Below are 22,756 nucleotides of genomic sequence, written 5' to 3'. Positions count from 1 at the left end.
ACACTTTATACAAAAAACTTTACATAAATATAAATTAAAACATTTCTATTCTGTTGTTGTTGTTCAGTCACCCATTTGTGTCTGACTCTTTGTGACCCCATGGACTGCAGCATGCCAGGACACTCTGTCCCTGACCATCTCCCGAAGTTGCCCAAGTTCATGTCCATTGCATCAGTGATGCCATCCAGCCATCTCATCATCTTATGCTCTCTTCTTCTGCCCTCAATCTTTCCCAGCATCAGGGACTTTTCCAGAGAGTCAAGTGTTCACATCAGATGACCAAATACTGGATTTTCAGCTTCAACATCAGTACTTCCAAGTATCCAGGGTTGATTTCCCTTAAGATTACTGGTTTGATCTCTGCTGTCCAGGGGACTCTCAAGAGCCTTCTCCAGCACCACAGTTCGAAGGCATCAATTCTTTGTCTCTGCCTTCTTTACAGTCCAGCTCTCACAACTGTATGTGACCACTGGGAAAACTATAGCCTTGACTATATGGACCTGATTGGCAGAGTAATGTCTCTGCTTTTCAACAACACTGTCTAGGTCTGTCATAGCTTTCCTGCCAAAAGCAAACATCTTATAATTTCATGGCTGCAGTCACCATCTGCAGTGATTTTAGAGCCCAAGAAGGGGAATCTGTCACTTCTTCCACCTTTTCCCCCTCTATTTACCATGAAGTAAATCAGGCTGGATGCCATGATCTTATTTTTTTTAGTATTCAGTTTTAAGCCAGCTCTTTCACTCTCTCCTTCATGCTCATCAAGAGGCTTTTTAGTTCCTCTTTGCTTTCTGCCATTAGCGTGGTATCATCCACATATCTGAGGATGTTGATGTTTCTCCCACTTATCTTGATTCCAGCTTGTAACTCATCCAGCCCAGCATTTTTCATTATGTGCTCAGTGTACAGATTAAACAGACAGGGTTACCACAGACAGCTCTGTTGTACTCCTTTCTCAATCTTTAACCAATCGGGGTTCTAACTATTGCTTCTTGACCCTCATACAGGTTTCTCAGGAGACAGGTAAGGTCTGTTACATGACACTAAATTTTAATTTTAACAGTAGAGTGAATGATCATATTTATGTTTTTAAAATGTCTGGCAGCAGAATGGAGGCTAAATTGGCAGCAGGCAAATTTAAAGCAGAGTTACAAGTTGGGCAGCTGTTACAGTGCTCTGTGCCACTTAAGACTGATGCAGAGGGTGAGTGACCGAGCTGAGATACTTTTCTGAGCATGAAGAAAAGAGGGACGGACTTGGTTGCTAGATGTTAAGGGGTCATGGAGGAATACAGGATAATTTGGTTTCTGGTTTGGGATACTAAATTACTGATGACATTTATTAAAGAGATATTAGAGAAGGAGTACATTTGAGGATGTAAAGACAATTGACAACTTGAAGTTGAAATTCTATTAAAAAAAATACAAGTTGACATGGATGAGTAGAAGTTGGAAATATTCAAGAACTTGAGCATTGGTCTTACCATGCAGATTTTAGACTCACTGGTGTCAGTTACAATATCACTGAGACTATTGACTGAGAAAAGAGGACATTGAAGAGCAGCTTTGTGATCTACTAACATTTAGGTAGAAGTAGGGAATCTTGTTTAAATAGCTAAATATATTTAGATATAGATATATTCTTCCTCTCCGGAAAGGTAGAATCACTGAGATTATTTTTAAAAGCTTTGGTACGGTAACAAAATTATGAATCCTTTGGATTTGGTAAGGTGGCCCTTGGTGGCTTCGTGAGGACCTTTTTGAGGGCCCATTGGGATAGCAAGATGTGTTGTGCTTTGCCGAAGAGTAAGTAAAGATTGAGGAAGGAGAAACTTGGCTGCAGGGAGAAGTCAGAAAAATGGGAGCAGATAGAAGAGGAAATGAACATGTGAGTAGGGCAGTCATGGGCAGAAGGGGGGAAAGAGTGGCTTTTCTTATAGGCTAAGTTAAAAAAAAAAATAAACAGGAAAGATACGGGGAGAAAAAAGATGGTAGGGGCTATTTATAAGGTAAGTCTCCAAGGAGGCAGAAAGAAATTAGGTCCAAAGAATAGGAACAAAAATTATTAGCCTTAGATATAAGAAGAGTTATATACTCCACGTGTATGTAAGGGAATCACTGATGATAAAGGAGGGGAGTAAGAGAGAAAGTTGGGGCTTACTTCTTTGAAAGTAAGCAGCAAGGCTGTCTATTCAGCCTAATGGGTTAGAGACTTAATGTTTTGAAAAGGTTTGAAATAATTATTGGAAGTAGAGAAGTCTAAACTGGAGATATGTTGGAGGATTGTCGGTTGTCTTTAAAGGACTTGAGATTGATTGAAGACCATAGATATTTAATCTCTGTGAAATGTTCTTTAGTAATTTTGAACTCATAGTATCATTATAGAAACATTTTCATATTGATGTACTAGTGTTTGAGAATCATCAGTCAGTTCAGTTCAGTCGCTCAGTCGTGTCTGACTCTTTGCGACCCCGTGGTCTGCAGCACACCAGGCCTCCCTGTCCATCACCAACTGCCAGAGCTTACTCAGACTCATTTCCATTGAGTGGGTGATGCTATCCAACCATCTCATCCTCTGTCATCTCCTTCTCCTCCTGCCTTCAGTTTTTCCCAGCATCAGGGTCTTTTCAGATAAGTCAGTTCTTTGCATCAGGTATTGGAGTTTCAGCTTCAACGTCAGTCCTTCCAATGAACACCCAGGACTGATCTCCTTTAGGATAGACTGGTTGGATCTCCTTGCAGTCCCAGGGACTCTCAAGAGTCTTCTCCAACACCGTAGTTCAAAAGCATCAATTCTTTGGCGCTCAGCTTTCTTTATAGTCCAACTCTCATATCCATACATGACTACTGGGAAAAGCATAGCCTTGACTAGACGGACCTTTGTTGGCAAAGTAACGTCTCTGCTTTTTAATATGCTGTCGAGGTTGGTCGTAACTTTGCTTCCAAGGAATAAGTGTCTTTTAATTTCATGGCTGCAGTCACCATCTGCAGTGATTCTGGAGCCCAGAAAAATAAAGTCAGCCACTGTTTTCCACTGTTTCGCCATCTATTTGCCAGGAAGTGATGGGACCAGATGCCGTGATCTTAGTTTTCTGAATGCTGAGTTTTAAGCCAACTTTTTCACTCTCTTCCTTCACTTTCAGCAAGAGGCTCTTCAGTTCCTCTTCACTCTCTGCCATAAGGGTGGTGTCATCTGCATATCTGAGGTTATTGATATTTCTCCCAGCAATCTTGATTCCAGCTTATGCTTCATCTTTCAGCCCAATGTTTCTCATGATGTACTCTGCGTATAAGTTAAGTAAACAGGGTGACAATATACAGCCTTGACGTACTCCTTTCCCGATTTGGAACCAGTCTGTTGTTCCATGTCCAGTTCTAACTGTTGCTTCCTGATGTGCATACAGATTTCTCAAGAGGCGGGTCAGATGGTCTGGTAGTTCCATCTCTTTCAGAATTTTCTACAGTTTGTTGTGATCCACACAGTCAAAGGCTTTGGCATAGTCAATAAAACAGAAATAGATGTTTTTCTGAAACTCTTATGGCTTTTTCAGTGATCCAGCAGATGTTGGCAATTTGATCTCTGGTTCCTCTGCCTTTTCTGAAACCAGCCTGAACATCTGGAAGTTCACAGTTCATGTATTGCTGAAGCCTGGCTGGGAGAATTTTGAGCATTATTTTACTAGCGTGTGGTATGAGTGCAATTGTGCGGTAGTTTGAGCATTCCTTGGCATTGCCTTTCTTTGGGATCAGAACGAAAACAGACCTTTTGGGTAGTGACACATGTGAGGCATCATCATTAAAGTCCCTTGTGTTTCCTGGTGGCTCATCTGGTTAAAAAATCCACCTGCATGCGGGAGACCTAGGTTCGATCCCTGGGTTGAAAAGATCCCCTGGAGAAGGGGAGGGCTACCCACTCCAGTATTCTGCCTGGGGAATTCCATGGATTGTATAGTCCATGCAGTCACAAAGAGTTGGACACGACTGATCGATTTTGTGGATCACAGTAAACTGTGGAAAGTTCTGAAAGAGATGGGACTACCAGACCACCTGACCTGCCTCTTGAGAAACCTGTATGCAGGTCAGGAAGCAACAGTTAGAACTGGACATGGAACAACAGACTGGTTCCAAATCGGGAAAGGAGTACGTCAAGGCTGTATATTGTCACCCTGTTTACTTAACTTATACGCAGAGTACATCATGAGAAACATTGGGCTGAAAGATGAAGCATAAGCTGGAATCAAGATTGCTGGGAGAAATATCAATAACCTCAGATATGCAGATGACACCACCCTTATGGCAGAGAGTGAAGAGGAACTGAAGAGCCTCTTGCTGAAAGTGAAAGAAGAGAGTGAAAAAGTTGACTTAAAACTCAGCATTCAGAAAACTAAGATCCCGGCATCTGGTCCCATCACTTCCTGGCAAATAGATGGCGAAACAGTGGAAAACAGTGGCTGACTTTATTTTTCTGGGCTCCAGAATCACTGCAGATGGTGACTGCAGCCATGAAATTAAAAGACGCTTACTCCTTGGAAGCAAAGTTACGACCAACCTCGACAGCATATTAAACAGCAGAGACATTACTTTGCCAACAAAGGTCCGTCTAGTCAAGGCTATGGTTTTCCCAGTAGTCATGTATGGATGTGAGAGTTGGACTATGAAGAAGGCTGAGTGCCAAAGAATTGATGCTTTTGAACTGTGGTGTTGGAGAAGACTCTTGAGAGTCCCTGGGACTGCAAGGAGATCCAACCAGTCTATCCTAAAGGAGATCAGTCCTGGGTGTTCATTGGAAGGACTGACGTTGAAGCTGAAACTCCAATACTTTGCCCACCTGATGCAAAGAGCTGACTCATTTGAAAAGACCCTTATGCTGGGAGGGATTGAGGGCAGGAGAAGGGGACGACAGAGGATGAGATGGTTGACTGGCATCGCCAACTCGATGGACATGGGTTTGGGTGGGCTCTGGGAGTTGGTGATGGACAGGGAGGCCTGGCATGCTGCGATTCATGGGGTCACAAAGAGTTGGACACAACTGAGCAATTGAACTGAGCGATTTTCACTTTCACTTTTCACTAAAACAGAGGGAATGATAGTGATTCAGCCACAGTCAGAAGCCTCACTCAAAAGTGGAAATGATCTTGAGCATGTTTTGGTACATTTATTTCATAGCTTTTTATATAGGAACACAGTGAGATGGCTCAATATTATTCAGAAACATTTCATCCTCAGTTTCATCTGTATAATACTGACTCCTTTGTGTAAGAAGCTTAAATTAGTTTGTTTATCATAAAGAGGTTAATAATTACTCTGGGCTATCTAGATGTTTGCACATTAGTATTTAGTTGAAACTTAGATGATTGCAAGTCTGTAGTTTAATCTTTGGTAAGTTTAATATTTGGTACTAAAGGTTGATCAGCTTAAAATCAGTATATATGTCAGTTTTAGAATTTTTTGATTGTTTGGTTTATATATCTTCCCAGATAACAGGGGTGGTAATCTGTATTTTTGTACTTTGTGCTTTTCATTTCTTATGAGATGTCAACCAATCATTTTCACCTTTCTGGCTTAGTTAGTAGTTGCTCTAGTTAACAAACAATTTCTTGAAAATTAATGCATTACTGTATATCAAATTCATAATTTGATCAATTTGGAAACAAGTCATATTTTTCTAAAGAAAATTCTTCAAGGTTTATGTAACTTTTTGTTAAAATCTAATGGAAATTCACCTATTGGATTTGGAAGAGATTTTTCGTTGTTCAGTCACTCAGTTGTGTCTGACTGCAACAACCCCAATGACTGCAGCACGCTAGGCTTCCCTGCCCTTCACCAACTTCTGCAGCTTGCTCAAACTCATGTCCAGTAAGTTGGTGATGCAATCCAACCATCTCATCCTGTCATCCCATTCTCCTGCCTCCAAACTTTCCCAGCATCAGGATCTTTTCTTTTGGAAGAGATAGTATAAAATAAATATGAGGTAATAGAAACTAATGAACTTCTTTTAAAAAATAAGTAGTAATAAAGCTAAAGCTGTGTACTGTATACATTTTTCTGTACATATTTCTATCCCATTTTTATGCTTGAAACCTCATTTGCCGTCAGCTTTGTTGGCTGCAGCGTTGTTCAAGTCTGTGTTTGACTTTCATTCTGTGCCTGTGTATGAAGGTTATACATAAACCGGTGTTGTTGTTTAGTTGCCAGGTCATGTCCAGTTCTTTTGTGACCCCGTAGACCGTAGCCTGCCAGGCTGTTCTGTCCATGGGATTTCCAAGGCAAGAATATTGGCATGGGTTGCCCTTTCCTTCTCTGGAAACCTTCGTGACCCAGGGATCAAACCTGTGTCTCCTGCATTGGCAGGTCGATTCTCTACCACTGAGCCACCAGGGAAGCCCATTATTCTGTATTAAATAAGAAGCATATTAATATATTGAGTATCCTATTTCAGAAAACAGAATATGGAGAAAAATGTAACAAAACCCCTGTGTAAACCTCTATTAGTTTAAAAAAAAGCTTTACAAGTACCGCTGAGTCTCCCTTTACCTGTTTCCCTCACCCTAACCCCTTCTTTCTCTTGCCACAGGGAGCCACCCTCTAGAAATGGATTTTTCTTATTCCCTTATATTTTCAATAAGTATACATGAATCTATGAATATTATTATTTGTGGCATGTTTAAAAATCCTCTATAGTTGTACTGTGTGTACCTATCTGTATCAATATATTTGTGTTACATTCAGTTCAGTTGCTCAGTTGTGTCCAACTCATGTATCCTTTTGCAGCTTCTATTTTTTTTATTCAGCATTGCAATTTTGAGATTTATCCATGTTAATACTTGCAGCTGTATTTTTCAGTTTTTCTATAATATGTCGTGATAGGAGTAGTGGATATTAGGGAGCTTTTCCAGTTTTCCATTTGCTACTTACATTGCGTTATATATAATGTAACTGCATTACAAGTTGTATTCTTGTAAATATGTGCAAGAGTTTCTCATAATAAGACTTAGCAATGACAATATGTGATTTTGCATTATGCACATCTTCATCTTTAGTAAATATTGCCGAATTATTCTCCAAAATGAGGATTCTAGTTTACACCCCAGTTGATAGTTTATGAGCTGTAGTTACTACACATCTTCTCCACACAATATTATTGACACATGTACATGTGCTTGTGTGTTCACCAATTTCATGCAAACGATGTGGTATGATATTAATTTGTATTTTTTGCATTGCTAATGATATAGAACATTTTCTCCTTTGTATCAAGCCCATTCTGATGTCCTGTGTATTGTCCTTTTTTTCTTTTTAAATTAAAGGAGTTTTTCATGTATTCTAATCCTTTGTTGGTTATAGGCAGTATTTTTCCCAGTCTCTGTCTTTCTTTACTTGGTTAAACAGAAGCTTTTCTTTTTTTTTTTTTTAATTTTTATTTTTCAGTGGGTTCTGTCATACATTGATATGAATCAGCCATAGAGTTACACGAATTCCCCATCCCGGTCTCCCATCCCACCTCCCTCTCCACCCGATTCCTCTGGTAAACAGAAGCTTTTCATTTTAACCTTGCAATTTTATCAACCTTTACTTTTAAGAGTTTTTGTTTTCTGTCTTTACTCTTCCTATATTCTGAAGTAACAAGAATTTTTTCTATTATCTTTTAAAGAATTATATTTTTGCTTTCACATTTATGTTTTTAATCCAACTATAATTTATTTTTGTACAGTTTCTGCTGTAATAGAGCTTGTGTTCCTGAAAATCACTGTGTTATATGCAAAATCATGCAGTAAAACCCACAGGGCATATGGGAAAAATAGGGTTGGGGCACAGCGCTTGAAAATTTCTTGGCAGTGACCCATTTTTTAAAAACAAGACACCTAATAAAAATGGTAGCATAGTTTTACATTTATTAAAAGTTGAGAAACACACTAATACCACAAAAAATATGTCATTTTTATTTTTAATAAAAGGAAATTTGCTTGAAGTGGGATTCAAAAACGTTGCAGTCTGTAAGTTATTGTGAAATGGTAGAAGGAAGGTTATCCAAAGTCTGCCAAGAAATTGTAACAGATGTGGAGAGTGTAGTTCATAATGCACGTGGTGATTGTAAGTACATGTAAAAATGTATGTTTTGTGCATACCTGTGCAACTCAGTATAGCTGGGTAGTTTTCTACATTTTTCTAGTGTGTGTTCTGGAGTTAGGGCTAGGGTGAGACAAGTGAGGCTCCTGGCGTGTAAAAGGATGCACCCCCTGTTAGGGTCCCTTGGCATCTCACCTGCTTTACCCGAGTCCTCGCACTGTATAGAGTGAAGTCGTACTTAAGCATACGCAGACTTTGTGTTACTGTTCCCTTATTAGTAGTTGTGTTTAACACATTCAGATTTTCTTAAACTTTTTCGAGTAGAACTGACTATGTATGTGAGGTGTAGAGTACTAATTAATTTTTTCCCTGTATATAGCCAGATCTTTCTACACTGGTTTGTAATGAAGCTTTTAGCGTATCGCATAGTCCCACAGATGTTCGGTATTTGAGCCTGGTTCTGGTTTCTTTGTGCTTTCATTGGTATTTTCGCTTCTCCCTATGCTACTAACACATTTTCTTAATCACGGGTCTGGCACTAAGTTTGTAACCTTGGGCAAGTTAATTTCTTTGTGCCTGTGAATTATAGGTGTGCCTACTTCATTGGGTAATTAAAGGAGTAAGTGAGTCAGTATATTAAAGTGCTTAGAAGTACTTGCCTGGCCCAAGAGTAAAGCTCAAATGTTAGTTATTTTGTTATTACTAAAGGTAATCCTTGTAACTGAATAAAGAGTCTTGAGAGTTAGTAAACTGAGATTGCTATCTTGTGTTTTCTTTTCCAAACTAAGAGGAAATGGGAAGAAGCTTATGAAAGGATTCCCTGAGAAAAGCGACTTTGAATTATCTGAAAGATAAGAGTTAACTAGGTGGTGAAAGCAGTAGGAGAATGTTTGAGACAGAAGGAGCCATGAGGCAGAAAATAGTGTGTCCAGGAACTAGATCTCAGCAAAAAGAAAAATGGTACCAGTTAAGACTAAAGAGGGAGGTAGGAGCAGATCAGATCATGCAGGACCTATTAGGCAAAGTTACCGATTTTAGACATCATCTTAAAAGCAGTTATAACTATCTGTAAAGATTGGTATTTCAAGAATAAAAGCCATGAAATATCAACCTTTACAAATAGTTAAAACTATTCAAAAAAGAAACTCAGAAGCTACAGTTGGGTGCATCTGGACCTTAATAATGTATCAAAGATTTAGAGTGCTGTTGAAAATGTATGATAAATTTAGGTCTTTGTTCACTTACTTAAAATCTTGGTGAGCTGTTGGTTTTGTCCTAGACTTTTATGAATTAAAATGGAGGGATCTTGTGTTTTGGTTTGGGCAGGTCTGTAATAAAGTTTTTACAGTACAACAGATCCATATAAATGTCTTGGAATATTTTTATTTTCATTTATATGTCCACTTTATCTAATTTCAAGGGTACAACTAAGAAGACTACACATTATTTCCATAATAGATACTCCTGTTTTTTCTGCTTCCCTCATGTTTCATTGGTTTTCCCTGGTGGCTCAGAGGTAGAGAACCTGCCTGCCAATGCAGGAGTTGAAGGTTCAATCCCTGGGTCAGAAAGATCCCCTGGAGACCAAAATGGCAACCCACTCCAGTATTCTTGCCTGGGAAATCCCATGGACAGAGGAGCTTGGTGGGCCACCATCCTTAGCATCATAGAGTCAGACACAACTGAGCGCGCATGCACGCATACAATTAAGTCTAATTTTCTTTATTCAGTTTAACATATAAAGACGTTGGTAGTCTAATCTATTTTGTTTATCTTACAAGCAGGGTTTTCTTAAAACCTAGTTCTTCAACTCTCTTTTTTCCTCATAGACATCAAAATCTACAATTTGGGGGCATTCCATTGTATGATCCTGATAGTATGTTTGAAATACTCATGTATAGATAATTCTACCTTACCCATTTTTAGGAAACTGAACTGCTGATGAATATTCCTTAAAAATTGTGGGGTTCTGTTAGTTTGGTGCCTTTACTTCAGGTGTTTTCAGACATAAAGATAGCATTTCATTCCTACAGGGCTCCATGTATAGTGCTGTAAGCATGGAAGCATTGGAATGATGTTCTAAAAAACTTGGCTATACACGTGGACTTTAAACATCTTGTTAACCTTTGCTTTTGTTTGTGATTGAGCCTAGTTAACTGTGAGGGGAAATGTTTCTGGAAAAAATTTTTAAAATAATTATGAACCGGTGGCAAAGCATGGTAGGTATAATATAAATAAATTTATATGGTTTTTTTTAGATTTATAATTTTTTTATGCTTTCTTTGCTAGAGAACCATTATTTTACTTTTTCCGTCACTGGTCATCTGATGAGAAGCTAATTTAGGTGAAAACAGGGTGAATATAGTTTCAGTAATGGTTACAGTGCTTGGTTTCACCCTTTTGAAATCAATTAAACACCAACCCTGCTTGCCCCAGCAAATTTTGCTCATGTATGAGAAACAGTGGGAGACAGTGTTGTTGCTATCAACTTTTGTTAGTAAAGAAGCTAGTTATTTTTAAAGTTTCTTTTAAAACTTTGACTATAATTACTAAAATCAATCTTCCAAACCTTTAATAGTTGCTTTCCTTACTCCCTGAAAGATACAATAAAACACATACAATTAGCATACTGTATTTGTAAGTTGTTTTGCAAAAGAACCATTTTTCATGTTAACATTTTACCATGTTGCATGTAAAATTTTATCTTGATTGATACTTGTAATTGTCATTTGAATTTTTGTTCAATTGGCACATATTGTGTTGAACAGCTATTGCATTTTTTCTTAAGTTCTATTAAGGATTTTTTGTTTAATGTGTATGTCAGTAGTTGTCTGTAGTCGATATTTTATAGAACAATAGAAATGATATCTTACACAAGTGGAATGTTTCTCTTCTACAACTGTGGCATTATTCTCAGTAATCCTTTGAAGTAGACTTGTACTTTGATATAAAGTGAAATATAAAAAATAAGAGGGACTTCTCTGGTGGCCCATTGGTTTAGACTTCGCCTTCCAATGTGGGGGGTGCAGGTTTGAGCCCTGGTTGGGGAGCTAAGATCCCACATGCCTTGCAGCCAAAAAACCAAAACATGAAACAGAAGCAACATTGTAAGTAATTCAAAATGGTCCACATTAAAAATATATATATATTTTTTAAAAGATAGCTTTTCTGTTATTCTTAAAGTTCTTGATATTTTCTTTTACCAATTTCCCTTCTTTTTTAGGTACCTAGTTGATAGTCGCTGGTTCAAACAGTGGAAAAAGTATGTTGGCTTTGACAGTTGGGACAAATACCAGATGGGAGATCAAAACGTTTATCCTGGACCCATTGATAACTCTGGGCTTCTTAGAGGTATTATTTCCTTAAGTAAAGTTTGTAAATGTGTTCATTTTAATATGTTATGGTCAATATATATAATGTGGAAAATGTTAATGTTAATAATGATAAATCAGAAATTTCTTATATAGTCATCCCTTGGTGTCCATGTGGGATTTGGTTCCACAACCCCTCTCATATATTAAAATCTATGGATGCTCAAGCCCCTTATATAAAATGGCATGATATTTGCATATAATCTGTGTGTCTTCCCATATACTTTAAGTCTTTTGTTGGTTACTCCAGTATTCTTGCCTGGGAAATCCCATGGTCGGAGGAGCCTGGTGGCCTACAGTCCACGGGGTCGCAAAGAATTGGGACACAACTGAGCAACTTCACTTCACTTTTTAATATCTAACAAAGTATAAATGCTATGTAAATGGTTGCTGGTACACAGCAAATTCAAGTTTTGGTTTTTCGAACTTTCTAGAATGTTTTCCCTCCCTGTGGATACAGAGGGCCGACTATATTATAGATTTGACCTAATGAATTCAGATTATTTTGTCATAATTAGTTTTCTTTATCATGACAAATTTTTGTCACTTATGATATAAAAAGAGTTTATTAGCTTTTAAGGCTAGAATGTAGTTTAGAAAGCAGTATCTTACTGTTTGGGGGAAATGCTCTATTGTGTATTATTTTGCTAACAGACACATAACTTCTTTAGTTGGGGAGCAGTGGTATATGTTTACATTCTTGGATTTTTGGATTATTTTTCTACAACCCTTACTATTAATACTTGCCAGCTCTTCTAAAACTCTGATGACATTTAAAGAGAATAAAACCTAAATACCAGAACTTTCATTACTGGCCTAGATGGAATAACAAGGACTAGACTTAAAATGAACCAAAACCCTGACAAAATATATGAAACAGTGGTTCTCAAAACGTTGGATACCAGGCAGTGAAGAACAGTGATTCCTGAGAAGTCTGAAACAAATGAAATGAGCCCTGTGTTTTTCTCAGCTTACTGTACTGAGAGAATTTCCAAGACACAGCACAGAAGGGGGGACCCATGCAAAGCCTGGCAACCTCCCTTAGTTGAGAAAAGAGTTTGGAGTCCAGGGAGACCAAGGTGGCCAGAGTTTCCAGGGCAGAGGACCAGAGAGGAATGAGCAACACATAAAGAGAGAGAGACCTAGAGATCTACAGAAACCGCTGAAGACTCTTCTAAGTCTTCAGCTGACTGTTGACTAGTGCATGTGTGTTACAGGCTACCCAAGCCCAAGAAAAGAATTATCCAAAAGAATTAGAGCAATCGTTTAGGTTCATGTGACCAAATCAGGTTCATTTGCCAGATGTGCTATAAGCCAGATGCTGAGATAGCAAAGTTTGCAGCAGGGAAGGGATTTATTTGTGAGGCAGCCAAGTGAGGAGTTGGGAGAACAACTCTCAGATTCACCTACCTGATAGCAAGGGACTCAGGGTATTTGTGGAAATAAAGAAGCAGGGTAGTCCAAGGTATGCAGAGCGTGGGGAAGGGTAATTGATGATAAGAAGAAAGTGGGTCATTCTTGTGCAGATGCAGCTAAGCTACTTGCTTCTCCATGAGACACATGTTCAGAAAATGGAGGCGTTAGCATGTTCTGAGGGTGGAATTGTGGGCCCTCTCACGTCAAAAGGTCACCAAGCGGACACTTCATCCAAGCCCAACTAGGCAGTTAATGGTCTTAATCTTAGCTCTTCCTAGAAGTGAACGCAGCCGATTGCAAGTTCCTGAAAAACATCTCAGGAAAATATCTTATTTTTAGACTTTATGAAACTTGGAGGACTTGCGAGTTTTTGTAAAAACAATTAAAGTGAGCTTCATCAGTGAAAGCAGGTTACAGTTCACTGTTTATTAAGAAATTATAGTTTAATGGATCTAACTGATGAGTACCCTCGGTTTCACTCATAAGGGAGCAAGAAAAATGTGTTCACAGTAGCCAGAGTGGAAAATGTTATAAATCATGGAGTAGACTGCAGAGAATGGGCTTGCCTCTATAGAAGGGCAAAATGAATCCTCTTGTCCTTCTAAATCGAAAGCAACTATTTCCAAGTAACTTAACTGCATCTCAGAACAGAACACAAGAGTGTGTGTGTGTGTGTGTGTGTGTGTGTGTGTGTGCGTGCGTGTGCGCGCGCGCGCACACACATGCGCACGCATGCTCAGTTGTGTCTGACTTTTTGCAACCCCATCTATTGCAACCTACCAGACTCCTCAGTCCCTGGAATTTTTATCCCTCAGACAAAAATAGTGGAGTGGGTAGCCATTTCTTCCTCTAGGGTATCTTCCCCACCCAGGGATTGAACCCGCGTCTCTTCCATCTTCTGCATGGGCAGGTAGATTCTTTACCACATGCCACCTGGGAAGCAGGAATACAAAAATAACCAGCATCCATCCAACAAGATAAAATTTTTAATATCTTGGATCCAAACAAATAGTACCCAGAATGCAAAGAAGCAGAAAATATAATGCATAATAAGGAGAAATAGCAATGTTTAAAAAAAATTTTTAAGTGGAGAAGAACACAAAGCAGATGAAACAAACACAAAGCGAATAGCAAGTGAGATGGTAGATTTAAACCCAGCTCTGTGAACAATCATGTTTAATGTAAATTTGAGGTAGAGACTGTAAGATTGGAGTAAAAAATAAAGACCCAACTGTATGCTGTCTACCAGAAACCCACCTTAAATACAAAGTACAAATAGAGATTGAAAGATTCTAAGACTAACCTCCAGTCATCCTAACTCTTATATAACCATCTCCCCGTTGAGTGTGAGTGAAACCTGAGAATAGGATATCATTCCTGTGATTATTTATGTTATATGACAAAAGGGAGATGATCCCAGTGAGCTTTATCTGATCATACATGCCCTTTGAAAGCAGAGCTTTCTCTGGCTGGTAGCTATAGAAGTTAGGATTTAAAGCATGAGAACTCAAGTGCTGATTTGAAAATGGAGGGGACTATGTGAAAAGGAAGACAGGTATTGTCTAGGGACAAGGAGAATTGTGCCTGTAGCCAGCAAGAAAACAGGCATCTCATACCTATAGCCGTGAGGAACTAGATTATGCCAGCAACCTGAGTGGACTTGGAGGTAGATTCTTTCCCAGAGCCTCCAGATAGGAGAGAGGTCTGTCTGGCATCTTGATTTCCTCTTTTAAGACCCTAAGTAGAAAGCCCAGTTGAACTCACCTGAACTTCAGACCTACAGAACTGTGAGAATATAAATAGGTATTGTTTTAAGCTACTATGGTTATTTGTTAGCAGTAGAAAACTAAGACACATATTAACTTCAGTCCATCAGGTTGCAAAGAGTCGAATACAACTGAGTGATTGAACTGAACTGAACATATACAGCACTATAATCAAAAGAATGCTGGCCATTTTAATATCAGACATTAAGATTTAGAACAGAGAACATTATCAGGGATAAAAGTTCATTTGTTCATTTCATATAATTGTAAACGGGCCAGGACAGTTCATTAAGAAAAAAACATAATAATCCTAAATATATACCCATCTAATGGCGTCACTTGAAAATATGTGAAGCAAAACCTGCCAGAACCACAAGGAGAAGTAGAAAAATATCCACAACTATATAATGGATATTTCAGTATTATTCTCTCCATAAATAATAGAAAACGTGTAGACAAAAATTAGTAAGGGAATAAATCAATCTGCTTGTCCTAACTGACATTTATAGAATACAGTATGTTCCCTACATACTAACCGCGATTTCAAAGATATGTACATGCATTCACGTGTCCAGTCATGTAAGCTGGTTCATGTGTCTGGAGTACGCTGTTACATGCACGCATCCTTTCCAGGTGGCTGTGCTTTGCGTACTTGACTGTAAAGTACTGTACAGAGTACAGTGGTGCGGTATCTTTATTTCAAGCCCAGGATGTTCAGAAGCAAGCCCAAAAGCAGTGGTGATGTAGCTGGGACTGCTAAGAAGCACCAAGCAATAACAATGGAAACAAAGTGAACATAATTGAGAGAGTGGAGCAAGGCAAAAAGGTGGTAAAGATCACTTATTCTTATAGCGTGAATCATTCAGTCTTGGATCATGTGACGTATGCAATGCTGATGATGTTGACAGTAATACCAAGGAAGTGTGGAAAAGTGATGGAGGAGATGGCGAAACTTCTTAGTATGTGAATGCAGGATCAGTGTCAGCTGAGTCGCTCTCAGTTTAATGGTGATGCAAGAGAAAGTTCAAAGCCTCATGAAGACTTGAAGAAGAAACATGGTGAAGAATCAGAAGGCACATCTTTTAAAGCCAACCGTGACTGCTTTGATCGATTCAAGGCTAGAGCCGAGCTTCACAATGTAAAGGTGAGTGTCGAGGCAGCGAGTGTAGGTATATGGTACATGCCTGGAAATTTCCTGAAATGTTTTAAGAAATTATTGATGAAGGAACGTATTTACCATAGCAGGTTTTTAATGTGGATGTGAAGACTATACTGGAAGAGGAATTCAGACCAAAGTTATATCAGTAAGAAAGACAAGTTGATGCCAGGCTATAAAGCATTAAAGGATAGGCTAACTCTGGTGGCAGCGCTTCTGGCAGTATGAAGCCAGAGCATCTTTTAGTGTCTCATCCAGAGAACCCAAGAACCTTTAAAAACAGCCAGGGACTCTCTTCCTTTTGTGTGGAAGAGAAACCCCAAAGCCTAGGTTACACAGGCCATCTTCCAGAATTGGTTTTTGCACCATTTTGTTCCAGAGTTGAGAAATACTGCTTGAAGAAAGACATCCCATTCAACATCCTTTTGCTGCTCAACAATACTCTCGGCCACGCTCCATTCATGGATGACTTTCATCCCAGTGTGTATCTGCCACCAAATACTATGTCAATTATCCAGCCTGTGGACCAGGCGGTTATAGTGACTTTCAAGAAATATTATTCAAATTGCACTTTTTGTCAGGCAATAAAGGCAAGTGACATGTCAGGAACAACTGTGCAACAGGTTTGGAAGGGCTGTACCATGTACAAACCCATAAAAACATTGGCTTTGCTTGGTGAGATGTTTGGTTGTCATCATGAATGGGATTTGGAAGAACCTTTACCCACGATTTGGTCATCATTTTCATGGATTTGAGGTGGACAAAGAGTCAACAGAGGTCTTCAGCTACGTAGTGACCCTCAGGAAAAAATTGGAGCTAGATCTGCGAGCGGGTGACCTCATTGACCTCCTTGCTGTGCAAAATGCTGCTGCTGCTAAGTCGCTTCGGTCGTGTCCGACTCTGTGCGACCCCATAGACAGCTGCCCACCAGGCTCCCCCATCCCTGGGATTCCCCAGGCAAGAACACTGGAGTGGGTTGCCATTTCCTTCTCCAGTGCATGAAAATGAAAAGTGAAAGTGAAGTCACTCAGTCGTGTCCGACTTGTAGCGACCCAGTGGACTGCAGCCCACCAGGCTCCTCCATCCATGGGATTTTCCAAGCAAGAGTACTGGAGTGGGGTGCCATTGCCTTCTCCAGTGCAAAATGAGGAGCTTACTAATACAGACCTCATGGAATTGGAGGACCAGAGAAAGGATGAAAAGAGACAAGAGGAAGAAGAAATAAGTGAAGAACTGAAGAGGTTCATGACACATGAAATGGCAAAGGGTTTTCTCTGAGGAGGCACTGTTAGTTTTTGAGGCATGGGACCCAAGTGTAGAATGGTACATGAAGGTTGCCACTGCTGTTCTGATGCAATCCAGTGCTACTCTGTCATCCATGACAAGAAAAAAGAGAACTACTTACCCAGACATCACTGGATCATGTTTTCAACAGGGTAGATAGAATTGAATCGAGCAAGGACTCAGAACCTGTGTCATCAGCATCAAGCAGGAGTGACGTTGCACCTTGCCATCTGCCTCCTGTTGCCGACGGTCTTGCAGCTCTCACCGTCTCCCACCTCCTCTCCTGCCTCCGTCAGTAACTCTGCTCTCCTGCTCACTCTGTGCTAGCCCCTGTGTGCCAGCGGTTGTGCTCTGTGTCCTGCTGTGCTTTTCAGGGTGGTGTACTGTAAGATTCAAAATGTTCTCCTTATTTTGTGTGTGTGTGTGTTTTTAAAATATTTATGTGGGAAAAAAACACTATTATCTATAATAGTGTAAACACTCTTATTAGTGTTGTAAATCTACACTAATACCTATAGTGTAGTACTGTATAGCCAGTTGTGTTAGTTAGATACCTAGGCTAACCTTGTTGGACTTATGAACACACTCTTGAAATGGAAACTGTTCATGTGTAGAGGACTTACTGTATTCCCACTGAACAACAGCAGAATGAAAATTCTTTTTGGTGTTCACATAATGCATTTAGATAAACTGTATTATGCGTAAAACCTGGTTCAGTGAAGTTAGCAGGAGTTAAGTCATACAGAAGATGTTTTCTTACTCTAGGGGAATAATAACAACCCAGAGGGGAAACATCTGCAGGTGTTTAAAAACTGGCATACTTCTGCGTGACTCGTGGGTCAGAGAGGACTCAGAGAAACTAGCATGTATTTTTAACTAAATGAAAGTGAAAGCAAAGCATGTCAAAATTTGTGGAAGGCAAATAGTATGTGGAGGGTAATTTATAGGTCTTTTAACATGCATAAGGAAAAGGAAAGGTCTCAAATCAGTGACCTTGGTTTCTGACTCAGGAAACTAAAAATAAAAACAAATTAAACTAAATCAAGCAGAAGAAAAGAAATACTAAGTTCAGAACAGAAATCAAATAAAGGGAAAACAGAAAAATAGAGAAAATCAATGAATCCAAAGACTGGTTCTTTATGAAGATAATAAAATTTATAAAGACCTAGTTTGATCACAAGAGGAAGGTAAAAGACACAAGCACCAGTATCGAGCAAGAGAGGTGGCGTCTGTACAGAAATCTACAAATAGCAAAAGGACAGTAAAGAAGTGTTTCCTGAAAGAGGAAAACTAATAAAGCTGATTCCAAAAGAATGAATTCTCTGAAGAGCCCTGTATCCATTAAAGAAGTTGAATTTGTAGTTTAAAATCTCCTCACGAAGAAAACACCAGAGCTCGATGGTGCCACTAGTGAGTTCTGCCAGTGCAGTTTGAGAGAATCACGCCAGTTCAGCAGAAGCTCCTCTCAGAAATTAGGAGAGACTGCTTCATGCAATGAAACCAGCATTACTGATACCAAGGTCTAAGAGAGACATTTCAAGGAAAAAAATTTCTCAACCAGTATACCCCTGATGAATATAGATGCATCTGTTATTAACAAAATTTTAGTAAACCAAGTCCAAAAATAAAGAGGATAGATATATAGAAAAAACATTACCAAAATACCAAACATCTACCAAAATACTAGATGAAAGAGTAAAATACAAAGAAACTTCCTCAACCTCAGAGTGGGCATCTATGAAAATGGGCATCTATAGATGACATACCCAACAGTGAAAGACAGAGTGCTTTCCCTCTAAAATCAGGGAAAAGCAAGGATGTCTACTCTCAACTCTTTAAGCCAGGATTGTACTGGAGTTTCTAGAGTGTAATAAAGCAAAAAGAAAAGGTAAAAGACACACAGATTGTATAGGAAGAAGTAATAAGTCTTCCTTTATTCACAAATACATGTCATTGTAGAAAATAAAATCTACAAGAAGAAACCTTCTAGAATTAATAAATGAAATTAGCCTATAGGATACAAGACCATTACTCAAAAACCAGTTGTGTTTCTTGTGCACTAAAAATGAACTAACATGAATTTAAATTTTAAAAATATATTTTATAATGGCACCAGAATATAAAATGCAGATAAATCTATAATACATGTAAACTAAAAAGTACAGGATATTGCTGAGATGAATTAAAGCCTGAATAGATAAATTATGCTATTGTATCAGAAAACTCAGTATTGTTTAATTCCTCCACTCAGTCTACAGATTCAACACAATTTCAAATCACATTCCTAGTAGGCGTTTTAAAAAATGAGATAGAGTTTCAGTTCAGTTCAGTCACTCAGTCATGTCCAACTCTTTGCCACACCATAAAATTCATCCTTTGAAATTCTGTAATTCACTGGCTTTCTTTTTTTATATTCATAGTTTTACAACCATCACCTTCGTCTAATCCCAAAAAATTTTCATCACTCCAGAAGGAAATGTCATTATCTGTTAGCAGTCACTCTTCATCCCCTCTCAAGACCCCAGCCCCAGGCAGTCATTAATACATTTTCTGTCTCTCTGAATTCTCTGCTTGTGAACATTTCATCTAAACGGAATCAAACAATATGTGGCCATAGCATTGGACTTCTTTTGCTTGGTACAAAGTTTTCAAGTGTCATTCGTGTGTCATGAGTCAGTATTTTATTCTTTTTTTAGTGGATGGCTAATTTTCCATTGTATGGAGATATGCCACATTTAATTTATCCGTTCATCAACTGACGGACATTGGGGTTGTTTTACTTTCTGGCCATGAATGAATAATTCATTCATGAACTATTCATGTACGAATTTTTGTGTAGATGTGTTCTTGGTCATATAGTAACTCTGTGTTTAACTATTTGAGGAATTGTTTAACTTTTCCAAAATAGTTGGCATCATTTTACACTCCCAGCAGCAGCAAGTAGGGTACCAGTTCCTCCACACCTTGCCATCACTTATTATTGCCTATTCTTTTATACTATAGCCATCCTAATGGGTATGAAATGGTGGTGGTTGTTCAGTTGCTAAGGCAGGTCTGACTCTGCGACTCTGTGGTGCCAGCCCTCCCTGTCTTTCCCTGTCTCCTGGAGTTTGCTCAAACTCACGTCCTTTGAGACAGTGATGCTATCCAAACATCTCATCCTCTTTAGCCCCCTTTTCCTCCTGCGTTCAGTCTTTCCCAGGGTCAGGGTCTTTGCCAATGAACTGATATCTATTGTTACTTTGATTTGTATTTGTTATTTTAACATCTGTTTGTTATTTTGATTTCCCTAATGATTAATGATGTTAAATATCATATCTGCACTGCTTATATCTGTTTTGGAAAAATATTCAGATCCTGTGCTCTTTTTTTAATTGGGTTATTTGTATGTTTACTATTACATTTTAAGAGTTGTTTATGTGTTCTGGATACTAGTCCCTTATCAAACAAGGTTTCCAAAAATTGTCTCCCATTCTGTGTATGTCTTTTACTTTCTTGATGGTGCCTCTAAAGTGCAAGTTAATTGTGATGAAATCCAGTTTATCTATTTTTTTCTTTGGTTGCTTGTGATTTTGTTGCAGAAAGCATCTGCATCAGAAAAGACACGTTTTCTTCTAAGAGTTTTTGAGTTTTGGCTGTTACATTTCTGTCTCTGATCAATTTTAAGTTAATATCTGTTTATAGTGTGAGATAAAAATCAGTTGAACATATTAGAGCGTCCAGTAGTAGACCCACAAACATGTGGCCAATTCATTTACATAAAAGTGTGAGAGAAATTCAGTGATGTCTTTTAGAGGAATGCTGCTTGAGCGTTAAGTATCTATTTGCCATAAACAAGTGAACTTTGACCTGTACCCAGCACCGTGTACAAAATTAACTCAAAACACCCCATAGACTTAAATGTAAAAACCAAAACTATGGAACTCAGGAAAAAATTAGGGGATTTTTGTGACAGGCAAAAATTTCTTAAGTATGAATTAAAAAGCATGGTTGATAAAGGGGAAAATTGATGATTTGTAATTCATCACTAACAAAAGCTTCTTCAAATAACACTGTTAAGAGAATGAAAAGATAAACCACAGTGTGGGAGAAAGTATTTGCAAATTACTTAGCTGATAAAATATATGCAGAGTAAAGAATTCCATAAAGCCCAGTGAAAAAAGTAGACGAAAGGCTTAAACAGATGCCTCACTAGAGAAGGTAGTGTTTTCAGAAAACACATGTAAAAATACTCAACATCACTAGTCATTAGAAAAATGAAGATTAAAACCACAATGAGGTCCCACTGTGCATGATTTGAATCATTGTAAATGATTCAAATTTAAATTTGAATTTAAAATTTAAAAGATAAACCCATACCAAGTGTTCATGAGGCTGTAGAGCAAGTAGAACTTTCATACACAATTTTGGGTAATGAAATAGTCTTGCAGTTTTTTAAAAAGCTAAATATACATTTACCATAGGAACCAACCATTCCACTCCTTGGTATTTACCCAAGAGAAATGAAGAGAAAACTTATAAGTGTTCATATCAGTGTTACTTGTTGTAGAGAAAATTGGAAACAGTCCAAAATGCCCATCAGTAGCTGAATGAATAAAGAAATTACAGAATGTTCATATAAAGTAATGAAATCCTACTCAGCAATTAAAAGGAATGAACTCTTGAAACATAAAAATATGGATGGATTTCAAGATAATGATGCAACATAAATGATGCCAAATAAAGCAGTACATACCAATTTTATATAATCTAAAAAATGCAAATTAGTCTATAATTGGACCACACAGATAAGCAGTTTTCGGGGCACAGGACAGTGAACCTGGATGGACAGAAAGGAGAGATTACACCCAAAAAAAGGACTACAGGGAAACCTTTGTGGCCAGGGGGTGAGGGGAGATGCTGATAGGTATTTTTATCATTTTGGTAATGATGATTTCACACTTGTATTGCTATGTCACAACAACAAATTTTACACTTTAAATCTCAGCAGTTTTGATATCAATTTTATATCAAAAACAGAAGTAACAAAAATGAGAGGTTCTGTGTTTAGGGTGGTTCTTCCTCCCTTAAAAATGATTCAAAAGCTGATCATTTTATTTTATCCACTTAAGGGCTTCCCAGGTGGCTCAGTGGTAAAGACTCCGCCTGCCAGTGTAGGAGACCTGGGTTTGACCCCTGGGTCGAGAAGAGCCCCTGGAGAAGGAAATGGCATCCCGCTCCAGTATTGCCCGGGAAATCCCACGGGCAGAGAAGCCTGGCGGGCTGCTGTCCATGGGGTTGCAAAACAGTTGGATAAAACTTAGTGACTAAACAACAACTAGATATAAATTCTGTTTGATTCTCTTATGTAATAAAATCATTTACCCAGACTCTTGAATTATTGTGGAGAATAACATAGAAGTCTTAATTTTTAAACTTTTTTTCTCTCCCTAAATTTATTTTGAAGCAGCCGATTATAGTGGAAAGAAAACGGATATTAGTGTAAATAGATACATGTTTGAGTCTAGCCTACAATTTTCTGTATGTGAGCTTGGGCAGGATAATCAATACTTGAATCTATTTACTAAGTAAAATGGAGCTATCTACTTCATAATATTGTTTTGAAAATCAACTGAGATAAAAGTGTTTTCCATGATGGTACCTTTCATAGTACCTGCAATTTTCTGTGTAAATGTTTTGGGCAGTTTACTTGCTTTC

The 22,756-nt window shown here is 38.4% G+C and overlaps 1 protein-coding gene across 4 annotated transcripts in view; it reads left to right on the top strand.

The window, feature by feature from the left end:
- USP15 (ubiquitin specific peptidase 15) overlaps positions 1-22,756 on the top strand; it is a 125,480-nt gene that overhangs the window by 13,519 nt on the left and 89,205 nt on the right. For all 4 annotated transcript variants that reach the window (XR_010663077.1, XM_065934730.1, XM_065934729.1 and 1 more), the window contains exon 2: positions 11,290-11,417. Coding sequence is in view for 3 of the 4 variants with exons in the window: in XM_065934730.1 (XP_065790802.1) it covers positions 11,290-11,417 (128 nt within the window). In the remaining variant the exon portion in view is untranslated. The remainder of the gene's footprint in view (positions 1-11,289; positions 11,418-22,756) is intronic.

The sequence above is a fragment of the Muntiacus reevesi genome, chromosome 4, assembly GCF_963930625.1.
Source record: "Muntiacus reevesi chromosome 4, mMunRee1.1, whole genome shotgun sequence".
In the NCBI taxonomy this organism is placed as follows: domain Eukaryota; kingdom Metazoa; phylum Chordata; class Mammalia; order Artiodactyla; family Cervidae; genus Muntiacus; species Muntiacus reevesi.
Note: the sequence above shows the minus strand (reverse complement) of the source record. Positions and strands in the feature narration are given on the sequence as shown.